Source organism: Hippocampus zosterae, chromosome 4 (genome assembly GCF_025434085.1).
Source record: "Hippocampus zosterae strain Florida chromosome 4, ASM2543408v3, whole genome shotgun sequence".
Classification (NCBI taxonomy): Eukaryota; Metazoa; Chordata; class Actinopteri; order Syngnathiformes; family Syngnathidae; genus Hippocampus; species Hippocampus zosterae.
Genome location: NC_067454.1, coordinates 27,569,424 through 27,593,939, shown reverse-complemented (window position 1 = coordinate 27,593,939; position 24,516 = coordinate 27,569,424). Strand labels below are relative to the sequence as shown.

Sequence of the window (24,516 nt, the reverse complement as noted above, 5' to 3'; positions counted from 1 at the left end):
GCGCATGCGTGTTTATTTATTTATTTGTTGAATCACTCATGGGCTACCATAGCTCAGGCTCATAACATCTTTTGGGGAAACGCAATTCTCAAGTGACAGCAAGTACAGTCCCAGTCATGTTGTTTTTCAAAACTCGCCATGAAAAGAAAAGGTTGGCGACGAAAACAACCTGTTTCAAGACATAGAGGGGATGGAAAGTCGCGAACTGACATGTGACTGCGCAGAGAAAATTGCGGTGCTCAAAAAATTCAGCCATTGCTCAGCCACACACACAGAGGAAGATGGAAAATACCAGGGAGATGAGAGAGACAAACGGAGTCAGCAATCTTGTTCATGACCTGAAGAGCCATAAATATTCTGAATGGTTGTTAATAAAGATTGCGAAGATTGGATTAGTTGTACTTTTTTAAATAAATGAACCAATTTTTTGCATAATGCATAATACAGCCAAGACGCTCTCTCCAGCGGCCCCCCACACAAATTGAGTTAGCGACCCCTACTGTAGATTCTAGGTGCAACAGGTGCAGTAGCAAACTGTTAGCTTATGTCAGAATCCTACCTGTATTGAAGCCCCGGCCAAGTGCAGGCCACGGTTTGTGATTTTTCCACAGGTTTCCAAGGTACCAATCACTCTGGTTCTCCACAAGACCAATGACCTGTTTATCTGCGAACACATAAACCAGGCCAAAATGTGTTTTGGTTGCATGGGATTAGAGGCAAAGCCTGTGTTACCCATCTGGGGATTTAGTTTGTGTTCATTCATAAAACTGCAAAGCAGAGAGTGACATTAAGTGTGACAGCATCTTTGCTCACGGTTTCTTATTGAACGTATAACCTTGATAAATACACTGGTGTAAACGTAAACCTGATGATTATTTTATGAACTTGTCTGCTTAGGCAGAACTTAATACAAGACGCTGCCGTAAAAATGTGAATAAAACGTTGACTGAAGGGGCCTAAATGCCATCATCACTTTCTATAAACTCTTTCCCTTTGAGGATCTTTCAGTTCTTAACAGTACATGGTGATCAGCCACATTCAATTCCTCATGAATTGCGTGTAATTGGCATGACGTTCCATGACACCTCTGTGTCTTGCACCGAGCTCTGCAAAAATCTTGGACTGAAAGAAGCACTTTTTTCCACATTACAGTATGTGTGACTGACGCTTATAAATATATCATACAAATCAGTTTTTCTTCCAGACTCCCGCAAGAGACAGAGAGACAGAGAGACAGAACCGAACCAAACTGCAGCGCAAGGTTTATTTGACCTCGACCAAACTTTCAGTCATTGGCGTCTTGTTCAGCAGATACAGTACAAAGTACATGTTTTTATTTTTTTGGTAAACTACAGTATGTAAATTTCAAAATGCCTTACCTGTGAACTTTCTGAAAACACCCCAGAGCTCAGCAATATCAGTGGCAAAAGTGATGTCCGTATCCAGGACAATGACCTTTGACAGGTCATGTGGCAGGGCTTTGGTGAGAGTCAGCTTCATCAAGCCGTTAATACCTGAGTAATGAGTGTTTGGTATCCACGACACCTCGGACTGAAACACAACAATGAAGGATTGGTTGGTTAGGATTCATCCACAGCAAGAGCACCAAACTTGAGCATGTCTGATGTCTGAAACGCCGACTGTTTAACTAATTTGCAGGCAAAAGGGTATGACGTGAAAGGACCACACCGGTCAAAATAAATTTTCCAGCATTCAGTTAGTCAGCGTGTATAAAGAACAGAAGTGTAAATATCAATGGCTTATGATTCCCTGAAAAAAAGGTTTAAGCCGATTAAGAACCAAAACAACGACATACCCTGCCTGCCTTTCCAAGTTGCCTGGTACAGAAAAAACACTATCACTTATTGTAAAAAAATAAAAAATAAAACAAATAAATAAATACAATTTTATGACCGATTGACACTATGGCAATGTACAGAGGGATTTCATTATTTCAATACTTAATCGGCTGAAACCTTTTTTCATGGAATCAGATGCCATTGATAATGGCCCTTAGAATCGAATGCCAGGAAGTTCATTTTGACGAGGGTGCGAGCGAGGGTGGGGTCTAGCTTGTTTCGGCAATCGGCATCGTGTCGCCAGACGCATTTCCTTAGGATACACTGTGCGGGCTTTTGCTGCGTCAACGCCCCCTGCACTGAGTCGACACCCCCTGGACTAAGTGCCGCAGCTTGGACTGTGCCAAGCAGCAGATGCAGTCTAAACTGCACCGGTGCAGTTCACGTGTCAATTAGCAGCCTGGACTGTGTCAACGCAGCCGATGTGTCAATTAGCAGCCTGGACTGTGTCAACGCAGCCGATGCAGTCTAAACTGCACCGGTGCAGTTCATGTGTCAATCACGTGACGTAATGATGCACATGCACCGACACGTGGTTTGCTCTGTGAGCCCGGTGCGTGCATCAACGCATCGGTGTCGCTGGACCCATCACTAATATTCTCGCTTCAAAGAATAAATCAACAACCAAATTCTTAAAATATTTACTTACTACATTCAAACAAAAACAAAATGATTTTTTGCTGGTTTATTTATTTTAATAAAGATGGAGACCCCCTAAACGTAATAGTTCCACTGACCATTTTCATGTGAAGACATTATCAATGGATGATCTGAATAAATGAATAAAAACAAATAATAAGAGTGAAGAAGACCCGTTGCATGCCATATCGCAAAAAGTGTTATGACAGTAAAGACTGATTGCTGTTGTCCGCGTATTACTAGACATCATAATCTGCTGGGGAAGAATCACTTTGCACTGCTTCCATATTGTTCCATTGAGGTTTCTCACTGCGGCAAGCACGAATCTATTAAGGCTGGGGGCAATCGGTCCATCCAAAACTAGCAACATGAGGCGACGCTCAATTCATGGCGTTTTATCCAATTGAGCATGTCCCTATCGTGTTTTTTTTTCTTGCGTCCTCACAACATTCTGTTTCTGCTGGGATAACAAAAAACTTTCAGGCTTAATCCAAAAAAATGCACTTTTGGGCCATTTTCAGTGGCTGTGACTGAGAAATTCTGAAGTTGGGTTGTGGACCCCCACAACAGCCCAGCCGCCATTGGCCATCAGTCAGCTGATGATGATGAGCCTTGAATATGCAAGGACAGTACACATGCTTCCCTTTACTCAGGATTACAGATGGGACAATAGTTGCTGTGCACAGAAGTATACACGCTTATGTACCAAAGTTTTTCGGTTTTACAATGGGGTTTAAGCCATGGTTTTCCGGTTTCATGGATTACTCTGGCTCGGGTTCTTCTGGTCGGTGCAACCCCGTACAAAATGACAGCAAGATTATTGAAGACGTATCTTTCAAACAGAGTCATCTAGGTCATTGCCCAAATTCAATATATACTGATAGTCCAATGTGTATCTGTCGATGTTAGTTCACGAGACCCTCTTGATCCTGGATAGCGAGGGAGACTGCAGTCCTGCTTTCCCCTCCCGTGGTTTTGCACCCAAAAAAAGTCTGACAGCCGTATCCTGAGAAAGAGGATTTTGCACTTTTCCTTGTGGAAGAAATGAACAAACTTCTTGCTGAGGTACAGAAAGTAAACCAGTCGCTCCTTGAAAATGCGTAAAAGCCATGTTTTTGCTAAGGAGGGGCCAGCCAGGGTGCTCTGCACCTCACACCTGAGACTCGTCAGCTCATCACCCACCTGTTGCCAATCTGCTCGTTTGGACTGGTATAAATTGACTCACAGACCATTCCTCAGTGCAAGTCCGTGCTGTCACCACACCAGTGGGCTCTGTTGGAATCACCCACAGTTTTCTTGTTCTATGTGTGGTCATTCCCTTGTGGACTTCTCGTGCTTCCCCCTGAGTGTTTAAGTCCCAGTTGTCTCCCTGCGTAAGGGTTTCGTTTCCTGTGGACATTTTCACCGTGGCTTCTTCCTGAGTGACTTTTCTAAGACTCTTCAATAAACTACGCCAAGTGTTGGCTTCAATTATACCTGCCTGTTGTCGTGCTATTGGGGTCACATCCAAACCCGAACAGTAGCGATGGGTCCAGCGACGGGTTTCGTTTCCTGTGGACATTTTCACCGTGGCTTCTTCCTGAGTGACTTTTCTAAGACTCTTCAATAAACTACGCCAAGTGTTGGCTTCAATTATACCTGCCTGTTGTCGTGCTATTGGGGTCACATCCAAACCCGAACAGTAGCGATGGGTCCAGCGACACCGATGCATTGACACATGCGCCGGGCTCACAGGGCAAACCACGTGTCGATGCATGTGCTGGCTCATTACGTCACGTGATTGACACGTGAACTGCGTTGACACAGTCCAGGCTGCTAATTGACACATCGACTGTGTTGACACAGTCCAGGCTGCTAATTGACACATCGGCTGCGTTGACACAGTCCAGGCTGCTAATTGACACGTGAACTGCACCGGTGCAGTTTAGACTGCATCGGCTGCTTGGCACAGTACAGGCTGCGCCACTTAGTCCAGGGGGCGTCGACTCAGTGCAGAGGGCGTTGACGCAGCAAAAGCCCGCCACACAGTGTTTATAAGGAACACCTGCCGAAACAAGCCAGACCTCACTCACGCTCGTCGAAGCTCGTGTCAGTGCAGACTTCGTGTTCGTGCCTTGCCTTCCTTGCCGATTATGGAGCAGAGACGCAAATCATCCGCCGTGTGGGACCATTTTGATGTCCTGGAGAATAAGGTATTATTTATTTATTTATTCAAATCGCCTTCTGTCGCCGAGTGCCTCTCAGATTATTGACGTGTTGTACCATTCTAATCCGAATACATTTCAAGGTAACTCTTAGTTACTTCTTATTCACATTTCATTACAGGTGAAATGTCGAATTTGCCAAGTCGAATTGTCATACACCAACAGAAGCACCTCCACCATGCTGAGGCATTATCGGGCCAAGCATGAGAATGAAGTTCGCGATACACCCGGTATTACGCCAGGTATACAAACGTTCACTCATCTTTTCACGGTTGCTATGTTGATGATTAATTGACAATCAGTAATTATTGGTTGACTCTCCACTCCATGTTTGACAATCAAGGTTCCAGGAAGCAGCTGTACTGGAAGGACCAACACACTTCTTTCCCAAACCTCTCCCACCTCGCAAAGGAGTTCCTTTGTACGCCAGCCACATCCGTCCCTTGTGAGCGTGTGTTCTTCACAGCAGGAGAAATTGCTTGTAAAAGACGCAACAGGCTGAAGTTTAAAACATTGGAGCATCTTATTTTTCTCAATAAAAATGTGAAATCAAAGCCCACAAGCATCCTCATTCAAATGATCTTCACATTATTTGAACACATTGAATGTTGCAAAATGAATGCATGGATGTGAATGATATTGTATACACTTCATCAAATCGATGAATGACCTTATGAAAATGTCTTGGAACAGTTGTAGATGCAAAACCGTGCTGGCAGCTACATAATAGATAATAAAAGAAAAATATCCCAAACCATAGGGATCCTCCCAAAACTAAGGATGTGCTGAATAAGAAATCCTTGTACACACTTTTATTCCATATTTGACCTATTGTGTGGAAATATGGGGAAATGCCAGTAAAACACTGTTTTAAAACTGCAATACAAAGCAATCAGAACAATCACTGGCTCCAAATAGACGGAACCCACAAATCCACTGTTTATCAAATTAAACAATGAAATCTCATGACCTGGTTGACTTCAAAATCGCCCAATTAATGTACAAAGCACACAATAACCTCCTTTGCCAAAACATCCAGAAGCTTTTTAAAATTCAAGAAAGTTGTCATAATTTAAGGGGTACTAACCTATACAGAAAAATCCAAAACACGAACAAACATCACGCAAAGGAGTGTATCTGTAATAGGTGTAAATCTGTGGAATGATTCTGAAACGGACCAGTAAAATGAGTAACTCTCTTGCTGAGATTAAAAATGAATTTGAGAGTAGTACAAGACAACTACACAAATCAGAATTAAGCTAATAAATTCGATACACCCATGAAATATAGCAATACATCAGGAATACATTGATGAGATTATTTAATATATTAATGAAATGTAGCATCCATTATGAATATGAGAAAATCGACATATACTTGTGCTCCAATGAGTATGTACTGTATATACAAACCTAAAGTTGTAAAAATGTATCAGTACAGCATACATAAGGGTAAAAGCATTTGTTGATATGTAGACTTTCTTTTCTATTTTGAAAAATGATCAATTCATATATAAGAAGGGGTAGGACTCTAGGGTTTTTTTACTTCTTTCTACTCCTTTGAACACATATTTGTGATGATGACTATTTTCTTTTCCTTTTTTTATATCTTACCTTCACTTTTTGCCAATTTATTACCGAATTGTATATTTTATATGTACAATATACAAAAAAATTATCAGTCAGTAAAGTCTGTTGAGTGGGTTGGATGCAGGGATCTTGAAGGTCCAGCAGGTGGCAGTGGTCAGTGACACAGTATCAGCACAGTATCAACACAGTGTGTCAGTGTGTCGACACGCCTCATGAGGCCTCATGGACCCATCACTACCGAACAGTTTTGTTTCATTGAACCTCGCCCTATGTGCCTAGCAATTGAATGTGCACATGCAGTTGTGCCCCTGCTGCACACATTTCAGCCACGTTTGAACTCCTTTGACCAGGGGTGCCCAAATATTTTGGACCGAAGATCGACTTTTCAACCAACCAACCTCCTGCGATCGACCCGTTACCGCACACGCACATACACACGCACGCCATGAGGAACAACAGCCTGACACGGAGGCATGCGACGCACCTTTGGAGCCTGTTAACTATCATAGCTCACACATACCGTTTTAAAGTGCTTCCTCTGCCCTCTGGATTCCTATTCTTTGCCCGTCCCCTCGGTGAATTGTACACGAAACAAACTCTGAATGAGAATACTGTAATGATACCGATGAAAGATATAGTACAACAGCTCTGATCACAAACTGCAATTGCAGACTACTGAGCGCTAACAACCTCCGAAGACGCAGTTCAAGCACCACCTTAGCTTAATGATTTACCAGCTTTATTTGATTGATTTTTGTAAATACTTTTTGTGAAAATGAGACTGATAGGATGATTAGGGTGCAGTGTACATTAACACACACAAAAAATATTACTAACATGCACAAAGACTCACAAGTGGTTGTTTGTTTTTTTTCTCCTCTACACCCCTCGTGATCGACTTGGGACCAGTCAGCGATTTACCGGTCGATCGCGCATGACATAATGGGCACCCCTCCCTTTGACCACACAATTGCTCATGCCAGGAGAGCGGTAGTGCAGGCTTGATCAACTGACATAGTCCAACTGTTTTGCTTCCATTGTTAAACGCTTACACAAACATTCATGTGATAAGAGACAGTTTACCATTCAAGAGAATGTTGTTTAAACAACAGTTACCTTGAGATAAATTACAGTATTTTTTGCACGATAAGGCACACCCAAAAGCATTCGATTATCTCAAAAGCCGAAAGTGCACCCTATAATCCGATGCACTTTATATATGGACCAATATTCTGATTTCTCAGGCGTAGTATTTTAAATGTTCTGTGAAGCGCTTTGTTACAGCTGCAGTGGTTGTGAAAGCTCGATATAAATAAAGCTGTATATCACTGTATTGTATTGTGTTGCCTTTAGCTATTCTATGCACCTTATAATGTGGTGTGCCCTTTAATGTATGAAAATGGTTTTAGGCCATTCATTGAAGGTGTGCTTTATACTCCAAAGCGCCTTACAGTGCAGAAAATACGGTAGATTATTCAGTGCGGTACAAAATGCAGTTTGCTGACATGCAAAAAAGAGACAATTTTGAGAGAGGAAAAAGACGCTTTTATGCACAAAACACACACACACTGAAATTGTCCAGAACAAAGGCCCAAAAACCAATGACAAACAAAATATTTTCACATGGAAAATAATTTATGGAAACGATTTATATTTGTGTCTACAAATCAGACGTGTTAATTATTTTTCTTTATTTAGTGTAATTGGATCTGGATAAGCGCATCATCTGCAAATATAATCACCTTGAAGTCTTGGCTGATTTTCTTGTGTTTGATGAGTTAATGGAATGATAGTGCAGGTCTAAGTAGCTGTCAGCACAAAGGCCTCATTATTTAGCATAAAGATTACTCTGGAAGTAGAATGTGATTTTGTGAATGAATCAAGATGAAATCACACACGCATGCACTCGCTCAATCACTCACTTGCTAGCTCACTCATTCACTCACCTACGCATGCAGGCACGGAACCAAAGAAGGGAGAGAGAAGGGGCCATAACACAACCTTGGAGGATAAATATTTTTCATTTTTGTCTAATCCTTTTTCCGACGTGTGTTCCAAAATAGGTTGCTCAAATGTCTTTTTTAGCGCAAATTTGAATACATACTTGAGTTGAATAAAATAGCTCAGGAATACAAATAACAAAATATATGAATTTATTTGGGTATTTGAAATATTTTCATTTACTTGATATTTAATAGAAATTTTTGGAAGTGTATCAGTGCATGTATGTATTCACCCAATATCATCCTCAAAGTCACCAAAAATACAAACAAACACACGAAAGAAAAATGATAAACTTAACTTATCGGTCTTCACAACTCTTCAGCAGCTCACTGCCCTCAACAACAAAGCAGTAGAAATACATTGAGGGAAAACTGGACAACAAACAAACTTTCGACCGGCACATCGTGGAAATTCAACGGGGTCACCAGACACAATAAACCATCTGCAAACTCAGAGAGCTTTATGTTGATCGACATCTCTTTCTGTTACTGTATTCAAGCATCATCCCACTGATGTTTCTATACTGATCCATCTATTTCTATAAAAATCTGTCTGTTAAAAAAACCCAAAACAAAGTAAACTCACAGATAGGAACCAACATTGCTGCATATATCATTGGTCTGTCCGTATATTCAATAATGAAGCTACCAGAAGTAATACAACTTCAATAATTCAAAACACACACACACACCATCCTCATGCCCTCGGGGCACAGTTACAGGTCACTAGGGTGCAGGAGGGCTCTTTTTCAGAAAAGCCTTCTTCCCGCAGTTATAACTGCCACTGAGTTGTGTGTTGTGTTCTGTTCATGTACCTGTATAGGCTTGTGGGAGAGAATTAACAAGAAAGTCCCAGTTGAAATCTTATAAAAATGTGGAAACACTCCCTTTGCATGACAGAGGAATTTTAGGCAAAGAAAATGACATGCCTTAATTTGACTTAGCTTGCTGTGAACCAGATTTTATGTTGATGTAACATTGCTAACACAATCACAGTAACAATTCCTTCGTGCTCCTCCAGTTGATCCTCAGATGCACATTTAGCAACGCACCTTATGTTGCTGCTTTCTGCAAGCTCATGGTGACTGTTTGGAATTGTCTGGTCTGAAGTTAAGCTCCCCAGCAAAGCCCAAGAGCCCATTTCCATCCTAGTAACCAGGGTTCTAAATGAACTTTTGAATGAACAAATGACCATGAACAAAACAAAGGTAGGGTTGGGCGTCCTTTGGACTGGAACGATCAAGACTGTAGAGATGATTGTGGACTTCAGGAAACATTCTTCTCCACAGTTGCCCTTCACACTATCCAACTGCCCTGTGTCAACCGTCAAGACCTTCAAGTTCCTGGGAATCACTGTCTCCCAGGACATGAAGTGGGAAGTCAACACCATCTCCATCCTGAAAAGGGCCCAGCAGAGGATGTACTTCCTGAGGCCGCTGAGCTGAAGCATGGCCTGCCACAGGAGGTGCTACGACAGTTCTACACGGCAGTCATCGAATCAATCCTGTGTTCTTCCATCCCCTCAGGCAGGCTCTACAGATCCATGCGCACCAAATCCAGTAGACACTTACACAGCTTCTTCCCTCTAGCCATTAACTCCCTAAACAGTCACTGACTTACCTATTTGCATACCTATTTGTCATGTCCTTGTTTACGATGATACTAATGCAGCATGTTATATCGGAGACGAATTCCTTCCTACAGACTTGTCAAATAAAGATTATTCTAATTCTGATTCTGGTTCAGATTACAAGTTCCAAACGAACTTCAAGTTCATTTCTGTTGAAGTAGCTTGCAGCAACCAATCAAGTGTCATTCCAGAGGGCCACCAGCCACGTCAAAAGCTTGAAAAAAAATCATTGACGTTTGCTTCATTACCGACAGTAGCTATCCCCCCCAGCCCCAACTACATATACTGTGTGTATGTATATATATATATATATATATATATATATATATATGTAACGTAAATTCCGGATTACAAGTCGTAACTTTTTTCCACACTTTCAACACTGCGGCATGTAATATGAAGCGGTTTTTAAATTTTTTTTTTCCATCGCGGGAAAAACATGGTCCAATAAAATGAATGGGTCTTTCACTGAGGTCCAATGAGATTGTATGACTAATCACAACTTCTGCTCTTTTTGCTGTAGCATGGGAAAAATGTGTAACCCGGCAACAGTCGAACAATAAAATGAATGAGTAGTACACAGGGGTTCAATGAAATTGTATGATTACCGGTAATCACAACTTCCTTAATTCAGTCTTTCTTCTAACCCTGATCAACATGGAGAATACCAGACGAAAAGCATATGATGCAGCTTTTAAACTAAAAGCGATGTCTCTGGCAGTTAAAGAAGGAAATCAAGCTGCTGCCCGTAATCTTGGAATAGACGAGTCGATGGTGCGAAGGTGGAGGCTCCGGCAAGAAGAACTGAGCCAGTGTAAAAAGACAACCAAAGCTTTTAAAGGTTTTCAAGGTGGGCCATCGTGGTGTTATAGATTCATGAAACGGAAAAGCCTGTCTATTTGGGCACGCATGACGTTGTGTCAGCAGCTCCCTCCCAATTATGAGGACAAACTTGCTTCGTTCCTCACATTCACACAAACAAAGATAGCGGAGAATTCCATCAGCCCAGATGAAATAATAAATATGGACGAAGACCCTCTGACATTTGATTTGCTTCTCACTCGGACTGTAATTAAAAAAGGTGACTCCTCCGTTATACTGAAAACAAGTGGCCACGAGAGAACACATTTTACCTATGTTTTGAGCCACGCAGCATCGGATCTAAAGTTGCCAACGATGATAATTTTTAAGCGGCTGACTCTAGAAATAATTTCATTTATCTTTTCCCATTTATATGATTTGCATTATTCTATCTAAAGCCTAGGGGGCTGCAGTATTTCTCCTTGTAATTACGCAAATGCACATCAAGATCTCTCTTTGTCTGGCGTCTTATTATGTGTTTCAGCGTAATTTCGTTGTGCAAATGCATTTATCATGCTCATAAAAATATGGAGATTATTTTAACCTTAAGAAATGTTGCGGGGTTTTTTTCCTGCGGGGTTTCAGCAGGGTACCGCGCCAGCTGCCTCATCCGGAGGCGCTCCACGGCGGCAGGGCCGCAGAAGCAAACCCCCACCTACTCATTGGCCAGCGGTTTATAGTACGGTGCGGCGCATATAATTAGAAAATTGATTTTTCTTCATAAATCTGAGCATGTGGCTCTTAATCAGGTGCGGTCTGTAGCCCGGAATTTACGGTATGTACTGTATATATATATATATATATATATATATATTCATTCATTCATTCATTCATCTTCCGAGCCGCTTGATCCTCACTAGGGTCGCGGGGGCTGCTGGAGCCTATCCCAGCTGTCTTCGGGCAGTAGGCGGGGGACACCCTGAATCGGTTGCCAGCCAATCGCAGTATATATATATATATATATATATATATATACACATTAAAAAACAAAAACAATGATTGTTTTAAATTATGTAATAATTTAGTTCAAAGGTCCAAGCTTTCCATTTCCTTTTCACAATGCAATAAAGATCAGAATCTGATTTATTTGCCAAGTGTGTAAAAACACACAAGGAATTTGTCTTCACGGTCACAACCTGTCCAACAAAAAAAGAAATAACGATGACCAGCCGAGGGAGATAGATCGTTTTAGCGCCCCGCTTTTTTTCGATGAAAAACGCGAAAACACGGGGAAAAAAAACAAGCCCCAATTTATGTTCTTTCAAGGGGAACATCGCTTAAACGTAATGAAAGACATGAAAACAGAACTCTAACAAATCCATATGTGTAGGATGTTGTGACACCCAGACACTCTGTCTCACAGCGCATCCATTTCAAGGCTAAGGCATCCGCAGCACACCTGGGCCATCACGAGCAGGTGGAGCGTGTGTTAAAGCCAACAAAGGTGAAGAAATGTCAGGCATGTGCTTGTATTGTGTGGAGTCGTGAATTGTGTGTGTTGATGTCCCAGCCAGCACGTGAAAGTCAGCCTTGGAGGCGTAAACAGAAATATAGAGCACAGGAGAATGGGAGAGGTGAAGGACAAGTACTTGGCAGCATCACTTCCAGGAGAAAGTCTAGATCGCTGTTGTTTTAGGAACAGGCTAACAATATTTTCAGTCAACATTGAATCATTGCTGGTGCCTCTCAGACACCATCAATTAGCCAAATTGGCAATCAATCAATCAATGTGTCAACATTGTGGACCAATTTCAGTGTCCAGAGATTGAGTTTACTCATCACCCGAGTCTGAGTGTTGACAGCTCGTCCAACACCATTCAGAAAGACCGGCAGCATGTTCACCTCTATTAGGAGCTGCTCCGGTGACTTTTATGATAAATCGGGAAACTGCCAGCTCCAAACAACAGGATACCCCACCCTCGATGGACAGAATAGACAGACACGGCATCTTCCATCTTTTCCGGGAATCCAAGGCGTATCAAGCTCTCACTGTCCACTCAGGGCAAGCCGTTTCTTCGCTACCATTTATAGTTGAGATAATCTTGTCAATTGTGTCTACAGACCAGCTGAGGAAATCCATGGTGACATTTTCGGAAGAAAAGACAGGAGACAAGGACAGCAGCGAAGATAAGGGAGGAGAGGAGCCGAAGCAGAAGCGTCTTCCTCCGTTGACAGCCGAGCAGAAAAAAACCTCATCATTAAAATCACTGAATGGGCATATTTCTTGTTCAAATATACGGGCAGGAAGTGAAGTGGAGCACACGCACATGCATTGCCGACTCAGGCAAACAAGAGACATTTCTGTTGGTCTTTCTCCATCCATCCATCCATCCATCATCTACCGCTTATCCGGGGCCGGGTCGCGGGGGCAACAGCTTTAGCAGGGAAGCCCAGACTTCCCTCTCCCTAGCTATTTCTTCCAGCTCTCCTCGGGGGATCCCGAGTCGTTCCCAGGCCAGCTGGGTGACATAGTCTCTCCAGCGTGTCCTGGGTCTTCCTCTGGGTCTCCTCCCGGTGGGACATGACCGGAACACCTCACCGGGGAGGCGCTCAGGAGGCATCCGAATCAGATGCCCAAGCCACCTCAACTGGCTCCTCTCGATGTGGAGGAGAAGCGGCTCGACTCTGAGCCCCTCCCGGATGACTGAGCTTCTCACCTTATCTCTAAGGGAGAGCCCGGACACCCTGCGGAGAAAACTCATTTCAGCCGCTTGTATCCGGGATCTCGTTCTTTAGGTCACGACCCATAGCTCGTGACCATAGGTGAGGGTTGGGACGTAGATCGACCGGTAAATTGAGAGCTTCGCCTTTTGGCTCAGCTCCTTCTTCACCACGACAGACCGATACAACGTCCGCATCACAGCAGACGCTGCACCGATCCGCCTGTCGATCTCCCGCTCCCTCCTACCCCCACTCGTGAACAAGACCCCAAGATACTTGAACTCCTCCACTTGGGATAAGATCTCCTCCCCGACCCGGAGGGGGCACTCCACCCTTTTCCGACTGAGGACCATGGTTTCAGATTTGGAGGTGCTGATTTTCATCCCAACTGCTTCACACCCGGCTGCGAAACGCTCCAGTGAGTGTTGGAGAGCCCCGTTTGAAGGAGCCAACAGCACCACATCACTGCAAAAAGCAGGGATGAAATACTGAGGCCCCCAAAACGGACCCCCTCAACGCTTCGGCTGCGCCTAGAAATTCTGTCCATAAAGGTTATGAACAGAATCGGCGACAAAGGGCAGCCTTGGCGGAGTCCTACCTCCACTGGAAACGATTCCGACTTACTGCCGGCAATGCGAACCAAACTCTGACATCGGTGGTATAGTGACCGAACAGCCCGTATCAGGGGGTTCGGTACCCCATACCCACGAAGCACCCCCCACAGAACTCCCCGAGGGACACGGTCAAACGCCTTCTCCAAGTCCACAAAACACATGTAGACTGGTTGGGCGAATTCCCACATACCCTCAAGGACCCTGCTAAGGGTGTAGAGCTGGTCCACTGTTCCACGGCCGGGACGAAAACCACACTGCTCCTCCTCAATCTGAGGCTCGACTTCCTGACGGACCCTCCTCTCCAGCACCCCTGAATAGACCTTACCAGGGAGGCTGAGGAGTGTGATCCCTCTGTAGTTGGAACACACCCTTCGGTCCCCCTTTTTAAAAAGAGGGACTACCACCCCGGTCTGCCAATCCAGAGGCACTCTCCCTGTTGTCCACGCGATGTTGCAGAGGCGTGTCAACCAGGACAGCCCCACAACATCCAGAGCCTTGAGGAACTCCGGGCGGATCTCATCCACCCCTGGGGCCTTGCCACCGAGGAGCTTTTTAACCACATCGGTGACTTCAACCACAGAGATAGGAGAGCCCACCTCAGAGTCCCCGGGCTCTGCTTCCTCCAAGGAAGGCGTGTTGGTGGAGTTGAGGAGGTCTTCGAAGTACTCTGCCCACCGGTTCACAACGTCCCGAGTCGAAGTCAGCAGCGCCCCATCCCCACTGTACACAGTGTTAGTGGTGCACTGCTTCCCCCTCCTGAGACGTCGGATGGTGGACCAGAATTTCCTCGAAGCCGTCCGGAAGTCTGCTTCCATGGCCTCACCGAACTCTTCCCACGCTCGGGTTTTTGCCTCGGCGACCACCGAAGCCGCGGTCCGCTTGGCCAGTCGATACCCGTCAGCTGCCTCTGGGGTCCCACAGGCCATAAAGGCTCGATAGGACTCCTTCTTCAGTTTGACGGCATCCCTTACTGCTGGTGTCCACCAGCGAGTACGGGGGTTGCCGCCACGACAGGCACCAACCACCTTACGGCCACAACTCAGATTGGCCGCCTCAAACCTTGGGAAACCTTGGTCCATATATTTTGCTCATCATAAGGGGTCTTTGAGCCGTGCTTTGTCTGGCCCCTCACCTAGAACCTGTTTGCCATGGGTGACCCTGCCAGGGGCATAAAGCCCCAGACAACTTAGCTTCTAGGGTCATTGGGACACACAAACCCCTCCACCACGGTAAGGTGACGACTCACGGAGGGGTGTTCGTCTTTCTGTCACCAATAAATGTGTCACACACGTACCGCACATGCTGACGTTCAACTGTTTGTATATCATATTTAAGAATGTGTGGGGCACATTTCGTCACTTATTTCGTCATTTATGGCCAGAAAAGTGATTCAAAGTGTACATTGGAGCCCAGAAAGTACCGAGCTGGTGCCAGCATGTGGCAACACTGCATTTCATTCGCGCAATGTGTCGAAGAAGCCCATCAATGAACATAACCAATAGAGCAGGGATCACCAACTCCGGTCCTCGAGGGGCCCACCCTGCAAATTTTGGATGTTGTTGGATGTTGTCCAACCAGTGTTGTTTTCGTCGACGATGACAATTTTTTTTCGTTAACGTCCCTTTTTTTAATGAGATGATGAAAAGCTAAACATGGCTCTTTGATGACTAAAATATGACGTGACGAATGTGTGTTTTTGTTGACGAGACGAGACTGGAACTAAAATGACGAAAACTAGACTAAAACCTTATTGAGTATTTGTCGACCAAAACTAGACGAAAACTTTTTTTGAATTTTCGTTGATGAAAACTAGACTAAAACTATCACAGATAGAAATGACTAAGATGTGACTAAAATGACGACGCATTTTTGCCCCAAAGACTAATACTAAATCTAAAATGGCTGCCAAAACCACAATATATATATTTTTTATATGGTTGTCTTTTTAACTTTGATGCTCTTTAAACCTGGTGAAATCAATTTTCTGCAAGACCATTTCTCGTCTTTGAATCAGTGCAGCTCCTTTTGACAGCAGAGATTGTCTTTTGATCTGATAATTGTTGTGACTCATCCTTTACTAACAGGGGGCAGGTGCCAAGGGCATTGTACAACTTTTGGGACTGACACAGTTATGCGTGCTTGGCATACTCTTACCTTGAGTTCTTCTGCATCGTAAAAGCTAACTTGCACAGAAGGAATCATCCAGGACTGAAACAGGGAGCTCAAAGTTTGGTTGGCCACAGCATCAGTGATAAAATGAAAGTGAAGAGGGTTTCTCCTGGAAAATTGAGGGAGGGAAAACTCTGCTCAGTCAATTGAAAACATCATGAAATTAATCACATTTCTAAAACAACAACAACAACAAACATTGCAGACAACAGTTTGGAAATTTTAAACCAAATCAGCTGCAAAACATGGCCAAATGAGACAACCTTTATCTGATTCTGTCCAACAAACAAATCGGCACAACCTACAGGGGTCGCCACATCTGCGCACACCATTCAAAAGCAGAGATTTTGAAAGACTATACTCCTTTTCTCATAAACTTGTGATGACTTTACATTTTTATAACTGTATGGTAGTTTACAAAATGGTTGGTGCAACTTAGAAGAAAATAGCGTGGTCAATTTGATGTCATTTTCATAAAATATGATCCGGATGAAAATGTCATTACCAAGGGGTGACCCCTGACAGGGAAAGGCCAAAAGTCACTTTTATGTAAGACTAGCTGGTTCGCCGCCCTCTGGGCGGCTCATCAGCTAGTTCCTGCGGAAGGCTGGTAAGGTGGGCCTTCGGCGCACAAAAGTGTTGTTGCTTGGTTCAACTTTTTGTTCATCTTCATTGCTTATCGCGAAAATAGAGATGTTTAGCTCTACTAAATAACTAACAATTTTATTGCAATGCTTGTGGGTAGACAACATTTTTTCGCTAAGATGCCCGCGCGATCGTAGTCAGCCACTGCCTGAGCGGCGCAGTGGCGGCGCAGTGGCGGCGCGCAGCGGCGCGGTGAAGTACGTACGTTTTGAAAAGGGACAGACGGAAGGACAGACCGCGTGCGGGACGACGTGCAATATATATATAGATTGTGTAACATTGCATCATGTCACTTTCAAATACCATGACTAAACTTGGAACCCAGCCTTAAGGAGTGACACACAATATCTTAAAATGTGAGAAACATCAGTGGAGAAACATGACTGCCATTGGTCAAAACATCTCTGCAGGTGTTGGGCGTGCAGCTTTTAAGTCATCCTTCAGTAGCCATTTATCTATTCATAATCATTGTGGATGACTTCAGAAGGTATCTTTGCATGCACTTCGAAGTATTTTGATTCCAACATATTCTGAGCATAAAAAAAACAAAAATGGGGGCAATGAATCGCCCCGCCCCCTCTTGCAAGTGTGATTAAGTGTGATTGAAATTTTAGACTCAAGTCCAGCTCGATACTTGAACATTTAAAATGTTTTTTGTTGTTGTTGTCATTATAACTGCTATTCGTCAATCCATTATATTATCCCTAATGATTGCTAATGACACCCAGCACTAATATTCTGAAATTAAATCAGATGACATAGTTCACCTGTGAAAGAGGACCGACTTGACAAGTGTGACCACATCTCTACTGGCTTTGTGTCCAGCACAAACACAGGCGACGTGTATTACCTGTAGAAACATGAAACTGTTGATGTCACAGAGTGCATACTCAGTATTTACACTCATTTGGATTGTAGCCCTGCAAATTAAAGGCATGCAAACACACCAACACTGAATCATATTCGCGGTGAAAAGGTGATTCTCAAACCTCAAGATAGAAAAGGAAATCTCTGATACTGGTCTGAGTCAATTACTTGGATTTCAGCGTGCATTATACCCGACACTGCTGCTTGACCTCCAGGAGATGTCCGTGTGAATTTGTCCACTGGTATAAATATCATATCACAATATCAGAAAACGTTTGCCAAAATATAATTTCAAAATATGTCTAATTACCAAGGTTAAATATGAACAAGAATATAATATCAACTAACGTGTCCTTTGTCAGTTTGTAATCCCTGGTTCCAGGTTAAAGCCCATTCTGAGACTCCAGCAGTGACCCTAGCAACGTTACATAAGAGCTGCTGTATCCAGGACATTCAGTCATTCCCTTGATGTGAAACTTCGGATTGACTGTAGCTCGTCAAATATGTATGATATCAGTTCACTGGATATTTAGAAGCAACATCTATGAATAGCTGGAGCTCAGAGGCAGAAAAAAAAGATCAAAGTGTGTGCGTGCATGCGTGCGTGCATGCGCGCGCGCGTGTGTGTGTGTGTGTGTGTGTGTGTGTGTATTTATCTTCCTGAATTTTAGTCAATGCTACTCTGATTCTTTTTGTATATTATAGCGGATGAATGGAAAGTGTATGATGTGCATATTTTAAATTGGAAAATGCAATGAGGTATTTTGAACACTCCGATTTCTACCTGTACATAGTGCACAGAGATTTGTGATTGAATGCGCACATTTTTTATTGCTATATTTCACCATTTAACTAATTTAATGCCACAATTTACAAATCAGTTTGCAAAAATCCAATCCATGAGTGTCAAAACGTACAAACACGTTTGGGTGTTTTATTCAAAATATATTCAAAAAGGAATTTGTGCATCTCATCAATCCGTATTAATACTGTGGGAATGATTTCAGTATGATAAATCACCATTAGATGGCAGGAGTGGCAGCAGCTCTTGGTCGCTCTCACAGTGTGAGTGGGTGTGGTATGGCGAACCTATGGCGATCCTATGTCGCAAGGTGACGTGTGGAAGCAATTTAGTAGTGAGAACATGGATAAATACCTCTACTACAGCTTTTTAAAATGAAAAAAAGATGACGAAATCTATTGTCATTCTTAACAAACGCGCGTTCATGAAAACGTCACGAATAGGGCACGCATCAGCACCCGGTTTTTCTTGCAATAAACTGTTATTTTGCAGTCAAAGTGACCTTTTTGTGTTGTTTCTGTTGTTATTTAGTCGGAAAGCACTGTTTAGATATGTGAGGTATCACAAATGGAAAGTGACAGTTCTACTTGAAATGCATCTTTTCACAAAAAGCTCTTTTTCTCAGAATTTTCAAGAAACTTAACAATGTTAAACAGCTGTTGGCACTTGAATCAGTCAACTAGTCACTCGACAATATGGCATAATTTAATTGCATTACCAGCAATGTTATGAAAATGTCACATCTGGAATAATGTCTCCAAACCAAAGATGTTTGACAAATGACACAAAGCACACCCACCCAAGAAACAACCGATGTACAGCCACGCCTTTTATGCTTGGAAAAGTAAATGATAGTTTATTTACCTCACACTTCTGGACGGCAGGCAATCTTGAACACTCAGAGTGGTTCTTCTTCTCTTCCAATGTGTTGTACCCGTCCTCTGGTCCAATGTCAGCAGAAGCACCCCATTGCAAGTCGCGATAATTTCTCTCAGCTGACTGGGTAGCAGTGCTCTGTGACTGGCTGAGCTGTAGTCTGATCTTTCTGTTTTCCTCTTCCACCTCTCGAACCCGTGACTTCAGGATGGCTCGTTCCAAGAACTGAGATGCCGGCATGTCCACCAAACAGGGAGGAAGGAACAGGGATCTACCATCTGTCAAAAGGGAAAGGGAAGATAAAGACTTTTCTTTATGTGATTAATGAGTTAAAGCAGGGGTGCCCGTTAGGTAGATCCTGATCTACCGGTAGATCTAAGACAGGTCCCGAGTAGATCTGAAGAGTGTCGAGGAGAAAAACAAACAAACAACCATTTGTGTGTCTTTGTACATGTTAGTAATATATTTTTTGTGTCATGTACGCTGCACCCTAATCATCCTATCAGTCTCATTTTCACAAAATAAATATTAAAAAAATAAAATAAAGCAGGTAAATCTTGAATTTACCGGTATTTACGTCACCGGAAGTTGTTAGCGCTCAGCAGTCTGCAATTGCAGCTAGTGATAAGAGCTGTTGCGCTCTATCTTTTATCGTCATTCTTCTCATTCAGAGTTTGCTTCGTGTACAATTCACCGAGGGCACGGGCAAAGAATAGGAATCTAGGAGGGTCCAGGGAAGCACTTTAAAATGGTACTTGTGAGCTACGATAGTTAACGGGCTACAGAAGTGCGTCGCATGCCTCAGTTTCAGGCTGTTTCTCATCATGGCGTGTGTGCGTGTGCGTGCGTGTGCGCGCGCACGTCGGTATGGGTAGATCCCGTGAGGTTAGTTGATCGAAAAGTAGATCTTCGATCCGAAAAGTTTAGGCACCCCTGAGTAAGGCTAAGTGCATTGGTTTTCAAGGCACCTGCTGCAGTGTAGAAAACTCAGAAATACGCAGGATAACAACATGATGTTGAGCAACTGCACAATAATATGTTCGAAAGGCAGTTGTGAGGCAATATCGGACCTCATTCTGACACCTTATTTATGCATGTTTAGGTGTGATTGATGAAAGAATCATCCCGTTACTTGATGATGCTATTATTGCTCAAATTACAATATAGAGCTGACTGCGATTTGCGAATGCAACTTTAATGGCTGCGAGTAATACTCTGGTGGAAATTCATAGTCAACTGAATAGTCCCCTTAAAATTAATGAAAATTGAGCAGCTGTTGAGAAGCTGAGCTGAACACCATAGTGATGTCCTATTCTCAAACGTTTCATTCCCCTGAAACTATTTCCACATACTGCAATTTTTCTGTGAAAATTTGTACTCACACTCCAGGTTTCCAGACAGCAGGTACAGCCCGGTAAGGAGCACAATGGTAGTTAAAGACGCTACTAAAAACTTCAGGCGTCCACGGCACAGCAAGGTCATGATGTTATGGTGACTGAGAGTGATAAGGGTCAGAGGTCAAGCGCAATGGGTGAGCGAGAAGAGCGTAGATGCCAAATCAGGTGCGTAGATGCCATCTTTTCATCTGGGAAGGAGAACAAAAAACATCATTTTTAAAACATATTAAACACAATAGAACAGGTGGCACATTTCTTATGCCCACGGGGTTGGACATTTATGGTGCCTTGATGGCTGCAACGTCGTTTTGTCAGGCCATACCCACCTTCAGACACTGTCCCAGATAAGACCAGTCTCAAGTCCAAAACTGCATTTCTTTTTTTCAGACCGAAAGAGTTTATCACCAAAACAAACCGACAGAAAGAAGACATTGTGATGCAAGAAAAAAAAATACATAAAGATGATAGTCGCACATAGCCTCATGTCACTAGTTTCAGCTAGCCCGATTGCTGCAAGTATGAATAGATTAGCGGCAGCAGGACTAACGGAAGGAAGAAGGGTAGCAATACAAAGTGACACTAATTGCCAGCAGTTGGGAGAAGTTCGGTGAGTCCATGGAAGCCGACTTTCGGAAGGCTTTCAGGGAATTCCGATGCACCATCCATCATCTCAGGAGGGGGAAGCAGTGCACCATTAACACTGTATGGTGGGGATGGAGCATTGCTAACCTCGACTTGGGACATTGTGAGTCGTTGAGCAGAAGACCTCCTCAATTCCACCAACACGCCTTCCTTGGAGGAAACAAAGTCTGGGGACTCTGAGGTGGGCTCTCTTCTCACTGGGATTTAAGTGAGGTGGTTAAAAGGCTCCTCTGTGGCAGAGCATTGGGAGTGGATGAGATCTGTCCCGAGTTCCTCTAGGTCTAGGCTTTGGATGCTGTAGGGCTGTCCTGGTTCACCTCTGCAACATTGCATGGTCATCGGCGAGAGTGCCTCCAAATTGGCAGACTGGGGTGGTGGTCCTTCTTTTCAAGAAGGGGGACTAGACGGTGTATTCCGATTACAGAGATCACACTCCTCATCCTATTCAGGGATGCTGGAGAGGAGGATCCGTCGGGAAGTCGAGTCCCAAATTCAAGAGTGATACAGAGTTGGTGGGAATTACTTTTTCTTCAGCTTGGTTGAGTGTGTGTAAGCGCAGTGGCATGCCATGCTCAGTTATTAAGTCACTCAGTCAGATCTGATGCCTGAGTGTATGTTGGAGTCGTGTGTGTGTGGAGCCATTTCGACAGCCATGATGCAGTTTGTGATGTTCTAGATAGAAAAAAAACCAAATAATTTTGGCAAAACCTGTGAAACAACTCAACCTAAACCACAACACATGGGGAGAGCTTGAAAACAATACACAGGAAGCCCCGGAATCGAACTCTGCACAATTTAGAGTAATACTATAAGCGACGAGTTAGGGGTTGTTCCGTCTTTTTCCCAAGAACGGCTGGGATAGACTCCAGCAATTCCATCTCTCTCTCTCTCTCTCTCTCTCTCTCTCTCTCTATATATATATATATATATATATATATATATATCCGTGGGCAAGATCCTTCACGCTAATGCCTCATACAATGATGAGAGACAATAAAATGAATGACATGCCGGCTCAGACGTCGCCCGGCCAAACAAGGTCTGCGTCAGGCGCTGGGGAACCGGAGCACCTTGATGAAAAATGGGCTACTGGAACAAAGCGGAGATAGCCGAGATCAATAATATGGCTTTGTTGGAATGCTACTACTCAAGCAACCCTAGTCAGAGGGGTTACATGCAGAGAATGTGGGCTAAATGGTTACTTCGAAACCCACAGTCACGGTTGACCACGAAACAACTAGTAGCTCAGTGTTCCAACATCCACAAACGACAACTGCTGTCTCAACTTGAGATTGATGAGGTACAACGCAGGTTCCATGGTGAAGGGCCCCACGCTGCCAGATCAGAGGAGGAGGTCATACCAGAGATTGGGAGGCGAGCCCCATTGAATGCAGATGATGAGATCGGGAGGCCAGCCCCAATGAATGAACTGCTGATTGAGGCAGCAACTGACCTGAAAGCTAAAATCATGGCGAGAATGAAAGCTGGGCAACCTAGAAACCGATTACAACGGCTATGTGAAGTACCACCTGAAAGTCTCATGGAAAGTGTGAATGCAGCACTGAGGGCGATCCCTACCGTAACGATCACGGAAACTATTGAGCTGATATACGCTTCAGCATCAGTGATCCTTGAGATGCTTGGCTATAAGAGCAACCATGGAAGCCATGAGATACGTTACCCACCATGGAAAAGACGGTTGGAGGTTAAGATCAAGGCGGCTCGGAAAGATGTGAGTCAATTGACGGAGGCCCAGAGAGGTGTGATGAAAAGGCCGATACGCGAGAGGTACATCCAGATGACCATACCTGAAGCACTCGAAACTGCCAAACAAAGGCTCCAAGCCTTGATCAGCCGCCTAAAGAGGTACACGAAAGAGAAAGAGGCCAGACGAATAAAGTGGCTGTTCGCAACACATCCTGTGAAAGTGTACGCTCAGTGGCAGGGTCCTAACAACAGAGCTGACCCACCAAGACTGGAAACTGAAAGGTACTGGAAAGGCATATGGGAGAAGGAGGTTGCACATAACAGCAGTGCACAATGGCTGGTGACCCTGAAAGAGGAGCACAGCAACCTCCCTGAACACAACCCAGTTACCATAACAGTGGCAGACATACAGGAAAGAGTCTCAGATATGAAGAACTGGACAGCACCAGGCCCGGACATGGTCCACACCTACTGGCTAAAGTAACTCACAGCACTCCATGAGCGCCTAGCAGCACAAATGAACCAGCTGCTGAGGGAAGGGACTCACCCAGGATGGCTAACCGAAGGACGAACGATCCTGATCATGAAGGAACACTCAAAGGGTGCAGTCCCATCCAACTGTCGGCCAATAACCTGTCTCTCCACAACATGGAAGATCATGTCAGGCATCATTTCGGCTAAGATAAGTGGACACATGGATCAATACATGAGCGAAGTACAGAAGGGCATTGGTAGTGATACCAGAGGAGCCAAACATCAACTCCTGGTTGACACAACAGTCGCACAAGACTGCAGGTCCCGACATACAAACCTGTGCACAGCCTTGATTGATTACAAGAAAACCTATGACTAGATGCCACATACATGGATCACTGAATGCTTTGAGTTGTATAAGGTGAACAGGACCCTAAGAGCCTTCGTTGCAAACTCGATGAGGATGTGGAAAACCACACTTGAAGCCAATGGCACTTACCCAAGTGTCCATCAAATTTGGCATATACCAAGGTGATGCACTCTCCCCACTGCTGTTCTGCATAGGACTGAACCCCCTAAGCCAAGTAATCACCAAGACAGGCTATGGATACCGCCTCAGAAATGGAGCTACAATCAGTCACCTCCTCTACATGGATGACATAAAGCTGTATGCTAAGAGCGAAAGGGACATATCTGATCCACACAACCAGGATCTACAGCAGCTACATCGGGATGTCATTCGGACTTGAGATGGTGACGAAGAGAGGAAAGATAGTCCGCACTGAAGGGGTCTCACTCCGTGAAGGAACAATAGCAAACATTGAGGACAGCTACAAGTACCTCGTATACCACAAGCCAATGGCAACCTCGAGCTGGT

The 24,516-nt window shown here is 44.0% G+C and overlaps 1 protein-coding gene across 2 annotated transcripts in view; it reads right to left on the bottom strand.

The window, feature by feature from the left end:
* Positions 1 to 21,158, bottom strand: part of large2 (LARGE xylosyl- and glucuronyltransferase 2) — a 95,643-nt gene extending 74,485 nt beyond the window's left edge. For both annotated transcript variants that reach the window (XR_007962167.1, XM_052063902.1), the window contains exons 1-6: positions 20,802 to 21,158; positions 19,408 to 19,697; positions 17,642 to 17,724; positions 16,215 to 16,338; positions 1,380 to 1,551; positions 560 to 664 (exon numbers count right to left, since the gene is read on the bottom strand). Coding sequence is in view for 1 of the 2 variants with exons in the window: in XM_052063902.1 (XP_051919862.1) it covers positions 560 to 664; positions 1,380 to 1,551; positions 16,215 to 16,338; positions 17,642 to 17,724; positions 19,408 to 19,697; positions 20,802 to 20,901 (874 nt within the window). In the remaining variant the exon portion in view is untranslated. The remainder of the gene's footprint in view (positions 1 to 559; positions 665 to 1,379; positions 1,552 to 16,214; positions 16,339 to 17,641; positions 17,725 to 19,407; positions 19,698 to 20,801) is intronic.
* Positions 21,159 to 24,516: the final 3,358 nt, after the last annotated feature.